This window comes from Scyliorhinus torazame, chromosome 8 (genome assembly GCF_047496885.1).
Source record: "Scyliorhinus torazame isolate Kashiwa2021f chromosome 8, sScyTor2.1, whole genome shotgun sequence".
NCBI lineage: Eukaryota > Metazoa > Chordata > Chondrichthyes > Carcharhiniformes > Scyliorhinidae > Scyliorhinus > Scyliorhinus torazame.
This window is the reverse complement of record NC_092714.1, coordinates 107816521-107833278: the sequence shown is the minus strand read 5'-3', so window position 1 is coordinate 107833278 and position 16758 is coordinate 107816521. Positions and strand designations below refer to the sequence as shown.

At 48.8% G+C, this 16758-nt stretch overlaps 1 protein-coding gene across 1 annotated transcript in view; it reads left to right on the top strand.

The window, feature by feature from the left end:
• LOC140428025 (cilia- and flagella-associated protein 47-like) overlaps positions 1–16758 on the top strand; it is a 1060448-nt gene that overhangs the window by 322135 nt on the left and 721555 nt on the right. The window contains exon 33 of the mRNA XM_072513997.1: positions 15693–15800. Coding sequence (XP_072370098.1) covers positions 15693–15800 — 108 coding nt within the window. The remainder of the gene's footprint in view (positions 1–15692; positions 15801–16758) is intronic.

The following is a 16758-nucleotide window of genomic DNA, read 5'->3' as shown; positions in this document are numbered from 1 at the left end:
CGGGAAACTGTTGGCGGCCGCTGACGCTCCCGCACATGCGCCGCATTTCCGCGCCAGCTGGCGGGGCACCAAACGCCATTTCCGACAGCTTGCGGGGCAACAAACGCCATTTCCGCCAGCTGGCGGGGCGGAAATCCCTCCGGCACCGGCCTAGCCCCTCAATGTTGGGGCTCGGCCCCCAAAGATGCGGAGCATTCCGCCCCTTTGGGCCGGCGCGATGCCCGTCTGATTGGCGCCGTTTTTGGCGCCAGTCGGCGGACATCGCGCCGTTGGGGGAGAATTTCGCCCCTGAAATTGCATGTTGCCCGGATTTCTGATACTGGATATCGTAAGTGTGTGCCGATAGTATCAATGACCACCTTAGCAATATACTAGCTGCCAAAGAAGATATGACTTCATACGGCTCAAAGATTGTAGTTAAGGGTCGATGATCTGTCAGAAGTGTAAAATGGCATCCATAAAGGTAGTGATGGAATCTTCTTATACCAAAAATGATGCTGAAAGCTTCTTTATCTGGCTGAGTGTAATTAATTTCTGTGCCAGTAAGAGTGAAGCAAATGCTGTTGGTCATTCTCTCCTAAAGGCATAATGTGCAATACGAGTGCACCAACCCCATAGGGTGAGGCATCGGAAGCAAGTTGCAACTTCAGCTTGGGATTGTAGTGAACCCACACTCTGACTGCTTTAAGACATCTTTCACTTCATTGTATGCATTCTCGTACTCTTTTGACCAGTGTCACGCCTGTTTGATACGTAGCAATGTGTGTAAAGGCTTCAATCGTTTTTTGAAATTCGGCACAAATAACCATAATAATTGATCACTCCTAAAACTACCTTAATTGTGTCACAGTTTGAGGCCATGTGTTTCTAAGATTGCTGATATTTTCTTTGGTTCTTTGTGTAAACCATCTTTGTTGATAGCATGACCAAGGTAATGAATGGAGGAGTTGAAAAAGTCACACATTTCCTTCTTAACTCTCAGGCGTGATTCTGTAACCACTTCAGGGTACCCTCCAAATTCTCCAAGTGTTCCTGTTCAGTCGAACCAGTGATCAGTATGTCATCTAAATAACATTGCACTCCATTCAACCCATGTGGAATTTGATCCATGGATCTTTGAACAATAGCAGGCGCATTCCAAAAGGACGTCTTCTGTAATGAACAGACCTTTGTGCGTTACGATGGTGAATAGTGGCTGAGATTCGGCAGCCATATTCATCTACAGGTACGCCTGTGAAGGACCAATTTTACTGTATTTCTGTCCTGCAGAAAATGCAGCAAGCACGGTGTCAATCAGTGGTAGTGGATAATGATCTAGGCTCCATACTGGGTTATTAGCAGTTTTAAAGTCTCCACAAATTCTCACTGAGCCATCCCGCTGTAATATAGGAACAATAGTTGTCACCCAATCACTTGTTCAATAACTCCTGTCCTTAATAATCTTTATCGTTCTTCAACTTTAGGCCTGACGCATGGTATGGTTCTAAATTGAGATATTTGGGTGTGCTGACTGGCTTGATTTTTAAGTATAGCTCCATTCCAGTCATAGAACGTAGTGAATCTTTGAACACCTTCTCATACTTTTTCAGAAGTTGTTGCGAATTGCTTTTTTATTTTTAAATTTTTTTTTACAATAGATTTAGAGTACCCAATTAATTTTTTCCAGTTAAGGGGCAATTTAGCGTGGCCAATCCACCTACCCTGCACATCTTTTGGGTTGTGGAGGTGAAACCCACGCAAACACGGGGAGAATGTGCAAACTCCACATGGACAGTGACCCAGAACCGGGATCGAACCTGAGACCTCAGCACCTTGAGGCAGCAGTGCTAACCACTGCGCCACCGTGCTGCCCTGCGAGTTGCTCTTTTAATCCACAAATTGATTCCTAATTAAGCAAACCATATTATGCCAAATATGGCAGGAGAATTACCATGGACAACGTGGAGAGGCAACTTTCCTGTCTGCCTATTTGCTTCTACTTTCACCATAATACGTCATTTTAGTGGTACGACTTCTTCAGTGTACATCCTTAGGATCACATTTGACGGTTTTAAAGGCAGATGCTTCAGTTTTTGATGATAAATTGTCTCAGGGGTTAGCGATACTGTATCCACACATATTTTAATTTCATGACCTTCAATTTTTGGATATGCCCAACATTGACAAGACACCTAGCTTAAGCTCTTGCAATAGCTCAGTTTTGCTGTTAAAGTGATCATGAGTTTTATCCACTAATTTGGAGAGAAGACTGGATTGTTTAGTTGCGCTGTTCTCTTTGCAATTTCTTGGTGAGCCCAGCACACGTTGGCAATATGGCCCTTCTTGCCATAGTTCTTGTATGTATTCTATTTAATCCAGCATTTTCCCGCTGAGGTGTCCAACCTATGTACAACAGTGACACAATTGCACTTTGCAGCCCTGTTCATTGAGGTATCCATCTTCGCTGCAGCCCCTATCTGCAAAGCTTCTCTCTTAGCAAGCTCCATAGATGTGGCAACGTGCACAGCAGCTTTCAGAGTTAAGACACTCACAGTTAGCATCTTCGTCTGAATAGCTTCACTCGGTAGTCCTAACCTTTCTCGAAGAGTATCACCAAGTGTTGTGCCAAATTCACAATATATAGATAATCTTCTTACAGATGCTACAAATTTCACCTTTTTTCTCACTGTGGTGGTGGAACTAAGATCTGTCTGCACCAATAATGGTTTAAGAGAAAAATGTCCCTCAAAGATTTTCATGAATTCACTGAAGACATATCTCCTGGTTTTGCTTGGGTGAACAAGACTCTATAGCAGCATAAACATTGAATGGCCAACTGAGCTGAGAAATGTTGTGATCTTTAGGCCCTCCGGCCGGTCTTATTAGGTATTAAAAACAATTAGAATCTTCGTTAATATGAATTCCATGTTTCATAATCCTCATCAAGCGCATCCATTTTGGCCGTTTATCCCGCCATGTTTGGATCCTGGCTTCGAGGGTCTATACTTCCTCCGACTGTTTTAGAAAGTGTGGCACAAATAATCCCTTGAACAAGCAACTTTGACATCTTTCCCTTTTATGCCTGAGAATTCGACTTTTCTACTGAGTTGTGGCACATGCAAAGTCCGCAGACTTCAAAATCCCTGTTCCCCACATCCCATGTAGCTTCATCACTTGGGCGGTCCCTGCAGCCCAGATTCTATTCACTTCAATGCAACCAAGTCTTCTCTGACTGCCAGCCTTGTTACTCACAGTAGTTGTTGAAAACTTTTGTTGAACCTTTACATCAGCAGCAGTGCTTCGCCCGACATCTGTGTGTGCAAGAGTCTGGTCCCAAGAATCCACTGTTGCTCCCAATGCTGTCCCATAATTAATCAATGAAAGTCTGTTTTTTAGTGATTTTTCTGCCTCAATCCTCATTGCCAGTTTTCTCTCCCGTTTTATTTCTTTGTTGCCGCAAAGAGAAAAGGTATAGAGGTATCCACACACTGGATTCTTGTAAAACATGATGAGAGGTCTATTATGGGTATTGCTCATACAACCAAGATGGTGATCTGCTCAAAGTCCACGCAAATACTCTGCTGATATCACTACATGTGATGTAACGCACAACTAGGAAGAAAGTTTTTCCAGATACATATCAAGTATTAATTAAAGATTGTGGGCGTATGGTAAAGTATTTTTGAATGTAAAATAAAAGTTTATAGAGATGTTGGCGTAATCGTCAGTCCTCGTTTGTGGCTGGGTTTTTCCGGTGCCATTGAAAGTTAATGCCACATTTCCCATTCTCTCTATTATGATCCCAGACCAGACCAGCAGCAGGATACTGGACCGAACCCCAATATTTTAGTTAATTTGTAAGAGTGCTCCAGGAGTGATCGCATGAAGAAATAGGGCTTTGGTATTTTTAGAACAAAACTTTATTGAATACGATGTTAACTTTTAAAATTTCAGACCTGAAAAGAACAGCTTGCAAATACTCCTTAACCATTACTACGCAATTTCCTATTAAACACCAAGAAAAGAAACCTACAGCTCTCAAACTATCTTACCATGGGAGAATTGTGGATTCCGCGTCAGGCTGATCAGAATTCAACTCCTCTCTCCAAAGCCTTCTCAAAAAATTGCCTCTCTTAAATTTTTCAAAATGTCTCTCTGCACTCCTTGGTTCCACTCAGCAATGACCTCCTCTCCCCAAGTTGAAAAACAAATGATGTCTGCAGGCTGCAAAGCACATTAACTCCCCAGGAACTTTCCCAATCAAACCGCAGTCCATTAGTCCAGACTGAAAAACACATTCCTTTGTCAATTTCACCTTCTGGCTGCTAAAAGCACACCGGCACTGCAAAACAGAATTATTTTTAATAAAAGCCTGACCACTGCAATCAAATACACTGTGACCACAGGCTTTTAACCCTTACATTGTCCAATTCCTAGAATCCAATATTCCTAAAGTTTTCCAGTCGTGACATCTCTCACTAAGGGTTGCACCATGGCCGAGATCGGGGACTGCTGCCTGGAGGGAGAAGTTTTCCTGTTCCTAGGCCTGGCACATTCGATTGCTTCCCTACAACAAACTGAGTGAAATTTGGCAGCAAGAAAACGGCCTCTCTCACCCCTTGGACTTCCGGGTCTTCCGACACTCCTAAAATTGCCACTTCTGGACCCGAGACCACCTTCACCCTCAGCACCTCAGACATCACGTAGCGAATCTCTGCAAGAATCCCACCAGCTTCGGACAGACCCAAAACTTGTGGACATGGTTCGCGGGCCCACTCCCGCACCGCCCACACCTATCTTCTACATTTCGGCGACAATCATATGTGAACTACTTGAAATTGAATGAGGCTCAGCCTGGCGCACAAAAAGGATGCATTCACCCTTCTCAGATCCTCTTCCCATAACCCAGCCTCCAGCACCCTCCCCAGCTCTTCCTCCCACTTTCGCTAAACTTCTCCTATCAGGGCACCCTCCCAGTTCATTAATTCTTTGTAAATCTCTGACACTCTGCCCTCACCAACCCCTGCTTTAGACACCATTTTGTCCTGCATCCCTGGGGGCGGCAGGTGAGGAAAGGACGGCACCTGTTTCCTCACATAGTACCGAACCTGTAAATATTGGAACCCATTCCCGCTGGGCAGCTCGTACTCCTCTACCAGCCCCTCCAAGCTCGAAAAACTGCCCCCCACAAACAGGTCTCCAAACTGCTCAATCCTCGCCTTCCGCCACCCCCGGAACCCCAAGCTAAGCCCCCCCCCCCCCCCCCGGAACAAACCTGTGATTCCCTCAGATCGGAGTCCAAACCGAGGCCCCCTCCAGCCTCAGCTGCTGCCCCCACTATCCCAGACCCTCAGGGCCACCACCAGCACCGGACCTGTGGAGTACCTGGCTGGTGAGAATGGCAGAGGCACTGTCAACAGTGCTCAGAAGCTAGTGCCCTTACATGAGGCTGCCTTCTTCTGCTCCCTACACACTTCCTTACCATGGCTGTATTCGCTTCCCAATAATAGTTCATTGAAGTTGGCACGGCCAACCCCCCCACGCCCCTGCTCCAACAGCACCCGAGGGGCTTTCCCCACCCACACAAAGCCCAAGATCAACAAATTGATCTTCCGAACCGAGGCCTTTGAAATAAAAATCGGATGGTCCTGAAACACAAATAAAAACCTCGGGAATACCGCCATCTTCACTGCCAAAAAAGCGGGAGCACGTCCCACCTCTTAAAATCCCCCTTTGTTTGCTCCATCAACCGTGCCAAATTAAATTTGTGTAACTGCTCCCATCCCCGTGCCACCTGGGTGCCCAGATACCTGAAGCTTCTCTACCTTAAACGGCAGCTCGTCCAGCCTCCTCTCATGCCCTCTCGCCTGGATCGCAAAGACCTCACCCTTCTCTATGCCGAGAACTGGCCAAATTCCGCCAAAATGTCCATGATCCCCCCCACCCCCCCTGCTGCCGCCGCCACATATCCCCCGCCAACCCTTTGGTAAGCGCCTTTGGCAGTGGCTCTATCGTCAAGGCAAAGATCAATGGGAAGAGTGGACTCCCTACCTCGTCCCACAATACAACCTAAAATACTCCGAGATCCCTCAGTTCGTCCTTACACATGCTGATACAACAACCGGACCCAATCCACACACCCCTGCCTGAACCTAAATCGCCCCAGTACCTTCCGAAGGTCTTCTGCATATCCATAGCGATCTCCACATTATGTTCCTCCGAGGGCATCATTATACCATTCAACAGACGCCTAACGTTAGCGAATAGGTGCCTCCCCTTAACAAACCCCGTCTAGTCTTCTCCTATCACCCCGGCACATAGTCCTCAAACCGCGAGGCCAAGATCTTAGCCAACAACTTGGCGTCAACATTCAGCAGTGGTATCGGGCAGTAGAGCTCACAGTGCTCTGGGTCCTTATCCAAAATTAAAGATATTGAGGCCTGCGATAATATGGGGGGGGGGGGTGCTCCCTGGGGCCTTCCCTGCCTGCATTGCTTCCATGCCCTGCATCACCTCCACCAGTCCAATGGCTGCTCCTAGCCACTCTAACAGGCCCTCCTCCACCTTGGGGATCTCCAACCTGTCCAGGAATCACCGCATTCCCTCCCTCCGGTTGGGGGCTCCGATTTATTGTCTCCCATAAACTCCTCAAATACCCCGTTTATCCCCACCAGGTCCAGTACCACTCCACCTCTACCATCCTTCACCCTTCCAATCTCCCATGCTTCCTGAGTTGGTGAGCCAGCATCCTACTAGCCTTCTTCCCGTGCTCACACACTGCCCCTCTGGCCCTCCGCAACTGACCTACTGCATTCCCCGTGGACACCAGCCCGAACTCCAGCTTCTGCCTCTGCTTCAAGAATCCTGCCTCCAGGGCCACCAAATTCCTCCTGTCCACCCGCAAAATCTCATCTACCAGCCTTGCCATCTCTGCTCGCTCCACCTTCTCCCTATGCTCCCAAACCGATATGAGCCTTGAGTGCCTCCCACAGCATGGCGGCTGAGATCTTGCCTGTATCATTGAGTTCCACATATCCCCGAATGGCAGCCCTCACCCGCTCACATTCCTCCTCATCGACCAGCAACCCTACGTCCAGCCTCCACTGTGGGCGCTGGGCCCACCCCGGTCCAATGCGGCACGTGGTCTGACACCACGATCGGCAAGTACACCAAATTGACCACCCCCACCAATAACGTCTTGCCTACCATAAAAAAATCAATCCGAGAGTAAATGCTGTGCACATGGGAGAAGTACGGAAACTCATTTGCCCTCGGCCTCCCAAACCTCCACAGGTCCACAACCTCAATGCGCTCCATGAATCCCTCCAGCTCCTTTGCCACCGCCGACACCCACCCCCGACCTCGGGCTCGATCGATCAAACCTTGGATCATTGACCGTGTTAATGTCCCCCCCATAATCAGTCGGTGTGAGTCCAGGTTCGGGATCTTCCCCAGCACTCGCCTCATAAACTCCAGTGTAGGGCATAAACATTTACCAAGACCACAGACATCCCCTTCAGCTTCCCACTCACCATCAGCAACTTCTCCTCTCCCCCCCCGAATCAGCTACTGTATTCCCCACCTTGAAAGCCACCCGCTTATTTATCAGCACCGCCACCACCAACTTCTCCATGTCTAATCCCGAATGGAAGACTTGCCCAACCCTCCCTTTCCTTAGCCTTGTCTGATCTCTGATCTTCAAGTGTGTTTTTTGTAACAAGAACAGGTCCGCCTTCAAACTCCTCAGATGTGAACTTTTAACTGGCCCATTCAGCATCCTCACGTTCCATGTGACCAACCCAGTTGGAGGGCACCCCGCTCCTCCCTATCAACCATACCCCTTCTAAGTCCAGCCCCCAGCCCATGTCACCCTCCAGGTCCACCCTTGAATGTCCACCGTCACCACTCTCTCCCATGCTATGCCACAGCAACAGCCCCTTTGTCAGTAATCTCCCCTACCGCCCCTTAAACAAAACAACTACCCCCATCCCCCTCTGCTACACTACCCACCTGATCACCCCCCCACTGCACTTCCATTAACTAGCTTGGCAGCCCCGCCCAATGCACCTAAGCCTCCTACCCCCCCCGCTGATTCCCCCCCCCCCCCACTCACATGCCTCCTAAGCAACAATGAAAGAAGAAACAAAGAAGGTGCATTCATCCTCAGTCGCGACAAAACATCTGGAAGGAGAAAAGGTCTCCAACAACTAACAAAAACAAAGAAACCAGAAAAAGCAGACCGTAAAAAGCACCCATCCTCGAACACCTCCTCCACAGTTCAATGTCCTCCTTCTCCTGCCAGTCCATTGTCTCTTAAGAACTCCATCGCCTCCTCTGGTGTTCCAAAATAGTGTTCTCGACTGTTAAAAGTCACGCAGAGGTGGGCCGGGTAAAACATCCTGTAGCCATCTGGGATGGCCACTTCCCGATTACAAAATGGACACTTTGCAAAGATTGCAGGGAAAATGGACAATACTGTAAAAACAAGCAGGTTCAGGGTTTGTCTGTTTATTAGAGCCGCAGCTCCCAGACAGGACCAAAACTGCAAACCCATTAGCATACTAATGGCCCATCTCCGGGGACAAAAGAGTAACATTTAAGTAAACGATACTAAGGCAGACACCCCGGCGCCAGAGGAGACCAGAACAAAGCAGGCCAACGGCTACCTAGGACACGCCCAGCCATCAGGGCACCCACCTCTTTTTTTGGAGGAAATTGATAGGAACGATTGAGAAACGGCCCAATTAATTGGGGCCAAGTTCAAGGCCCGCCCAAAAGCGCGCAAAGCCCCTTTTGGATATAAGAAGGATCCCCCAAGAGAGAAACGCTCTCTTGGCTCCGGCTCTCACCGAGGAGAGACCTGCTCAACAGCTGCACCAGAACAAGTAAGTCCAAGGTCAACGCACGCTACCAGACAGACAACCTTAGCTGTTATCCCATACCAGTTCCACCCCAGCAGCCTCAGAAACGAACAACGGCCATTGTTCCTCTGATTGAGTGGGCGCCCGTAGCTAAGTATAGGCTTTAGCAGTAGTGATAGTTTAGTCTGTAGTGTTTGTGCATGAGTATATTTAACTGTGTGTGTAAATAAATCAGCATTTGACTTTGAACTAACTAACTGGTGTATCGAGTCTTTGATCAGGATTCGGTTTGAACCTTGTGGTATCGAAAGATACCTGGCGACTCTAGAGCAAAACGTAATTAGAATTGAGGAAGGTGACCATATTGACCGCCATATTCAGAGCCAAATAAAGAGAACACAAATTAGCAACAATCCGAAACTTCACCCCCTTTTTAAAGAGGGCAGCCTTCACCCGGTTAAACACGGCTCTCCTCCTCGCCAGGTCCGCGCCCAAGGTGCATCTCCTTGTCTGCCTCGCCCATCTCAGTATCTTTTCCTTGTCCAGGAACCGGTGAAGACGCACCACCATTGCCCTCGGTGGTTCATTCGCCTGCGGCTTCCTCATCAGTGCCCTATGCGCTCGATCGACTTCCAGGGGCCGGTCAAAGGGCCCCTCCCCCATCAGCTTCTTCAACATCTTGGCTACATACGCTCCCTCGATGCCTTCAGGCATCCCCACGATTCTTAGGTCCTGCCTCCGGGAACGGTTCTCCAAGTCCTCCACCTTCTCCTTTAACCGCTGCTGAGTCTCCCGCATCATACCCATCTCGGCCGCCAACGAGGCAAGCTGCTCCTCGTGCTCCCCACCACTTGCTCCACTTTCTGAATGGCCTGGCCCTGGGATTCTAGCCTCTGTTCTGCCCGGTCAATTCCCACTTTTAATGGCTCTACCATCTTGGCTACGTCCTCCTGGGCCTCCTTCCTCTGACGGCTAACCTTTTCAGTTAAAAAGTGCACCAGTTGCTCCGTCGACCACTGAGAAGGCAAGGCAGACCCTTTACCCTCCACCATCTTGACCAGTGGCGCTCGAAAATTCCCTTGCTCCAACTGTTCCCTTCTTCTCGACCCATTTCTGGTCCGTGGATCCATCTACCGGCTCCACCAGTGGAGTCAAACCTTTCTCCAGTCACCCCTGCACCTTTATTTAACAAAACATCCATCCTACAAACCAGGAACAGGTCCAAAATACAGCCTTGAGCGGGAGCTGCCAAATGCGTACTCACACCATGGCCGCCACCGGAAGCCCTCTTTTTCATTCATTAGCATCTCATGAGCAAAATCTTCACTAACCCAGGTTACAATGGGATGAAGGAAGGGTCGGACACTCTTCTACTTATTTTGAACAATGGCACCAAATCATTAGCGTATTTGTGCAACATCTATCTCCCATGTTGTATTATAGTATTATTTTGCATGTTGCATCTCAGGAAAAGTGAAGTAACCAAAAACAGAGTATTATGATCAATGTTACAAAATAGCTTTTGAATATTGCCAATAAAATCCTATCATTCTGTCCAAAGCTGTTGTTGGGTTACTGAAGGACTCTTCATTAAAGACTCTGCTAATACTTCCGCTTGTGACCATGGAGTGATTGGTCACATAAAGGGCTGTTCCTGTTCAAAGTCACAGAAAAGGGCTCTTTTTACCTAGATCCGGGTGGAATTTTGATGAAAAGGCGTAGGTGAATGTTAGAGAAGTAGTTTACCACTGGAATGGTATGTCTACTGATCACCGGACCAGGCAGAAAACAGTGAGAGGTTTGGCTGGAAAGTTGAAACAGTCTTGTGCTTCACAGACAGTCTCTTCCAGCATGCAGGCGGGGGAGGGGCAAGCTGTCAGGCCACAGATACAGGAACTGATGACTTTTATCAAGGAGAAATTCCATAAACAGAGGAAAGAAATGCATGAGGATCATGCAAAGGCCATTGCAGAAACTGTGGCACCCCTGCAGAGTACTTTGGAGCGGATGGAGAGGTGTTTGGAGGTGCAGGGGTCATAGATTCGGGAGATTGAAGGAGTGATCTCGGACCACAGCGATCGTGTCGTGGCTCTGGAGGCGGAGGTGGGGCTCCTAGGAGACCTTTGTAAAACGCTGAGGGAAAAGGTGGAGGTGCAGGAGAATGCCTCGAGAAGGCAGAACCTGCGAATAGTGGGCCTGCCTGAAGGAGTGGAAGGTGTGAGTGCCACGAGGTACGTCTCGAGGATGCTGGCACCTGAAGTGGACCGAGCGCAGAAGTCTCTGAGGCAAAAGCCTAGAGCTGGGGAGCCACTGCGGGCGGTGATCGTGAGACTCCATAAATTTGTGGAGAAAGAGAAAATTCAACGGTGGACCAGGGAGAAGCGTAGCTGCGACTGTCTGGATTTATCAGGACATCGGAGCCGAGTTGGCAAAATGGCAGGCAGGTTTCAACAAGGCCAAGGCTGTGCTGTACCGGCGGCAGATCAGGTTTGGGGTGCTCTACCCGGCGAAATTATGGGTGACGTTCAGAGGCCGGGAGTATTATTTCGAGACCCCAGAAGCTGCCAAAGACTTCATTAAGGAGCACAAACTGAGGGAGAACTGAGTGGACAATGCTTGGGAACCGTGTGCTGGCACTATGTAATGGTCGGGAGCATGTTTATAGTGGGCGAAGGGATTGGGGGATTTTCGCCTTTTTTTGTGGGGGGGGGGGGCGGGTTTCTGTTCAATGTTGAGATTGTAATGAGTTGTAGGGGTGAAAAGTTTATGTGGGGATGGATGTTTCCATCCCCCCTCCTGTGATACGGGACTGTCTGTGTTTAACATCTGTTTGTTTGCTTTTGGAGAAGGCTACCTGGAGTTCAGGAGAAGTCCTTGTTTGGGTGGGGGAGGGTAAAGCCAGCAGGAGGCCTTCATCTTTGAGCTGAGGAGTGGAGGGGGGGGGGGGGGAGAGGGAGGGGGAGGGCATTCGGATGTGCCTTTGGGCAGGGGCAGCCGTGCTAGCAGGTTATGCTGGTGAACGGAAGTGAGGTGGTGGGGGAGAAGGCCAAGAGAGGTGGCCGTGGGAGGGGGGGAAAGGGGAAGTGGGGGGGAAGGGGAAATGCGGGGGGGGGTTTCCTGCGACGCGGCTGGGGGTGAGAGATGACATAGACAAGGGCGAAGAAAGGGGCCATCTGGGATGGGCGAGGTACAGAGTGGAATTAAAGGGGCAGGAGTTAAGTGGGGAATATGACGGACGATAGAGGGGATTGGAGGCGCAAGCCTCCGGTAAGGTTGGTAACGTGGAACGTCCAGGGACTGAATAGGCCGGTTAAAAGGTCGCGGGTGTTTGCGCACCTCAGGAACTTGAAAGCGGGAGTTGTCTTTTTGCAGGAGACACACCTCCGTGTGAAGGACCAGGTTAGGTTAAGGAAGGGGTAAGTCGGGCAGGTTTTTCACTCAAGGTTTGATTTGAAATCGAGGGGTGTGGCGATTTTAGTGAGCAAAAAAATGGGATTCATGAGTGCGAAGGAGGTGAGGGATCCAGGTGGGAGATATGTGATTGTAAGTGGGGTATTGGAAGGGCACCGGTAGTGTTGGTAAATGTGTATGCCCCAAATTGGGATGATTTGGGTTTTATGAGGGGGTTGCTGGCAGCAGTCCCGGATTTGGCCACGTACCAGTTGATCATGGGAGGAGATTTTAACTGTGCCCTGGAGCCGATGGTGGATAGATCGAGCCCCAGGTCGATGGGTAGGGTACGAATGGCAAGGGAGCTGAGGGGGTTATGGAGAGGATGGATATGGAGGATGCATGGCATTTTCACAAACCAGGTGGACGGGAGTATTCCTTCTTTTCACACGTCTATAAGGTGTATTCGAGGATTGATTACTTTGTAGTGAGTCGGGAGATTTTGGTTGGGGTGGAGGGGGAAGAGTATGCGGGGATAGTTATCTCGGACCATGCACCCCACTGGCTGGATATTCGGTTCAGTACAGGACAAGAGCAGAGGCCGGGGTGGAGGTTTGACTCGGGGTTGTTGGCGGATGGAGGTTTTTGTGAGAAGGTGCGGTTGGCGATTAGGGATTATGTGGAGTTCAATCGGAATGGGGAGGTGTCGGCGGGCATTTTTTGGGAAGCACTTAAGGCAGTGGCCGGGGAAAATGATCTCGTATGCAGCCCGTGCAAATAAGGACAGGAGGGAGCACATGACCGTCTCGTGAGCGAGATAGTGGAGGTTGACAGGGAATATTCGAGGGTGCCCACCGTGGAGAGATCGACGAGGAGGAAAAAGTTGCAGGGGCAATTTGACAGGCTGACAACGGGGAGGCGGTAGGGCAACTACATAGGGCAAGAGGGGTGCAATACGAGTATGGGGAGAAGGCGAGCCGCATGTTGGCGCACCAGCTGCGGAGGCAGGCTGCGTCCAGGGAAATATTCAAGATCCAAACTGGGGCTGGGGATGTGGTGTCAGAGCCAGGGAAGATAAATGAGGCATTTAGAGAGTATTACCAGGGACTTTATGAGGCAGACCCAGGAGGAGAGGAGGGGGATATGGGGTGGTTTCTGGACGAGCTGGAATTTCCCCAGGTGGAGGAAGCAAAGAGGCAGGTGTTGGAGGAGCCCCTGGGGCTGAGGGAGTGCTAGATAATATCAGGGGTCTGAAGTCGGGGAAGGCCCCTGGGCCGGATGGGTACCCGGCAGAATTTTATAAGGAGTTTGCGGCGGACCTGGCACCACATCTGTTGGGGGCGTTTACTGAAGCACTGGAGAAGGGGGAGTTACCGGAGACGATGAAGCAGGCAGTAATCACACTAATCCCCAAAAAGGGGAAGGATCCAGTGGAATGTGGGTCATATTGACCCATATCACTATTGAACATGGATGTGAAAGTATTGGCTAAGTTGTTGGCGGGGAAGGTGGAGGATTGTGTCCCGGAGGTGGTTGCAGGAGATCAAACAGGCTTTGTGAAGGGCAGGCAGCTCGCGAGTAATATTAGACGGCTGTTGAATGTGGTGATGAATCGTCGAGAGCTCTGGTACTGGAGGTGGTGGTGTCCATGGACGCGGAGAAAACATTTGATTGGGTGGAGTGGCGGTACTTGTTCGAAGTTTTGGGAAGGTTTGGATTTGGGCCGAGATTTGTGCCATGGGTGTGGTTGCTGCATGTGGTGCCAAGAGCGAGGGTGAGGACGAATGATATTAACTCACAAAGCTTTGACTTACACAGGGGTACGAGGCAGGTGTGCCCGCTGTTGCCGCTGCTATTTGCGCTGGCCATAGAGCCATTGACGATGGCTCTCAGGGGTCGGCAGAGTGGCAGGGGATAATGAGGTGACAGAGGGAGCATTGGGTGTCGCTCTATGTCAATGACCTCTTGCTGTATGTTTCGGATCCGTTGGAGAGTTTGGGAAGGATTATGGGCCTGTTGGGGAGGTTTGGAGGGTTCTTGGGATACAAGCTGAATGTCGGGAAAAGCGAGGTATTCCAGGTGAATGAGCTGGCACTGCGGGCTAATTTAGGGGGGATGCCATTTACGGTAGCGAGGGATAGGTTTAGGTACTTGGGGATTCAGGTAGCGAGATAATGGACAGGGCTCCATAAGTGGAACTTAACGAAGCTGGTGGAGGAGGCCAGGGAAGATCTTAAGAGGTGGGATACACTGCACTTAACGTTGGCGGGGAGGGTCCAAGTGATGAAAATGAATATTCTGCCGAGGTTCTTGTTTATCTTTCAGGCTCTCCCGATCTTTATACCAAAGGCCTTTTTTCGGAAAGTGGACACAAGCATCTCTGACTTTGTATGGGGGGGAAGGTGCCGAGGGTGGGGAGGACCTTGTTACAGAGGCAGAGGTGGCGGGTTGGCGTTGCCAAACATGCTTCATTATTATTGGGCGGCGAATGTGGACAAGGTGCGGCGGTTGTGGGAAGGAGAAGGGGTAGAATGGTTTAGGATGGAGGAGGAATCTTGTCAGGGGTCTAGTTTGAGCGCTATGGTGACGGCAGCATTGCCAATGGCTCCGAGCAGGTATTCAGGGAGTCCAGTGGTGCAGTCCACGGTGAAGATATGGAATCAGCTGAGGAGGCATTTTAGGGTGCAAGGTATGTCGGTGCTAACGCTGCTGTGCGAGAATCATGGGTTTGAGCCAGGGGAGATGGATAGTGTATACAGAAGGTGGAGGGACGTGGGGCTGGTCAAGGTGAGGGATTTGTATTTGGAGGAAGGGTTCGCCAGTCTGGGGGAGCTAAGGGAGAGTGTAGAGCTGCCGAGGGGTAATGAGTTCAGATATCTACAGGTTAGGGACTTTGCACGAAAGGCCTGGAAGGGGTTCCCGAGATTGCTGGGATATGCCCTGCTGGAGCAACTGCTGCTTCCGGATGTGGAAGGGGAGGGAAGAATTGGGGATATATATAAGTGGCTGGGGGAGCAGGGATTTAAAAAAAAGACTCTGCTAATTAGATAGCCTGTCATTGTTCACATTGTCCACATTGTATTTTGATCAAGAGTCTATAGTATTCCCTTACGGATAAGGAAGAGTGCCTTTTTGGTGATTTCTTTTGCTTGAATTAAGGAAAGGCGCACAAGCTACTTTTTTGAACAATCTTGCTTGTTTTTTTATTTCTTCGACATATTACAAATGGGAACTATCCTGTTTTGTAATGCCACTCCGAACTGTTTTTACCATTTTTAACTTCATGATACTCAAATCAATAGCTGCAACGTTATCTGAAACATTTAGCCACCTTGGGTATTTCTTAGTTCTTTTACCTATGGAAGGCTGGGAAAAGAGTACTACTGGCAATAATGTAGTGTTGTAATTTATATGTACTAAATGGACAGCACCCAAACCAAAAGTATATTTTTCTTTTTTTAGAATTGTTCACAGAATATTGAAAGTGCTGAGATTTTTAGCCTGAGCGATGATGTGTTTGAGTCTATAAGCAAACGTGCATGGACTGATGTTCTGCTACAGATTTACAAGGTAAAATGTGTAAAGATGCTGAGGACATTGTTATCTGAATTCAGAAGGTCTAAGTATGTGCACTAAGCTCTATTTGTCAGGATATGTCGGTACTATCCAACTGTTAAATTATCATAGATCATAGAATTTACAGTGCAGAAGGAGGCCATTCGGCCCATCGAGTCTGCACCGGCTCTTGGAAAGAGCACCCTACCCAAGGTCAACACCACCACCCTATCCCCATAACCCAGTAACCCCACCCAACACTAAGGGCAATTTTGGACACTATGGGCAATTTATCATGGCCAATCCACCTAACGTGCACATCTTTGGACTGTGGGAGGAAACCGGAGCACCCGGAGGAAACCCACGCACACACGGGGAGGATGTGCAGACTCCACACAGACAGTGACCCAAGCCGGAATCGAACCTGGGACCCTGGAGCTGTGAAGCAATTGTGCTATCCACAAGGCTACAGTGCTAATATTGTTCTTTACATTCTTTTAGTTTATGCTCATTCATATTTTAAAAGTATTTAAAGGAAGCTGGAGGACAAACTTTTAAAAACTTATTCAATTCAAATGTATACACAATTACTTTAACTGGAAGGGTAATTAGTATATAAAGATATGAATGCAAACAAAATGTATCAATGTACCGATTGAGAAAAGGAGTTTCCTTCCTGATCCTAATTCAGGTCCATTTTTCAAAACAGCATTTAAAACAAATTGCACTAACTTTGAGGAAGAGAAATTGCTAATATTCTCATGTGTGTAGCATATGTGTGTGTGTGTGTGTATGGTGCATATGTGGGTCTGTGTGTGTGTTCTCCTATTGTTCTACTTTTGGGACAAATAAAATTGAATAACTTTACCTTGTTTATTTATGACCATGTTGTAAAACCTTTACTGCCCTTTGAAATTTAACACCACAATCAAATCCTTCCTTATCTCCTAATGGAAATTTCTACGCCCATTTA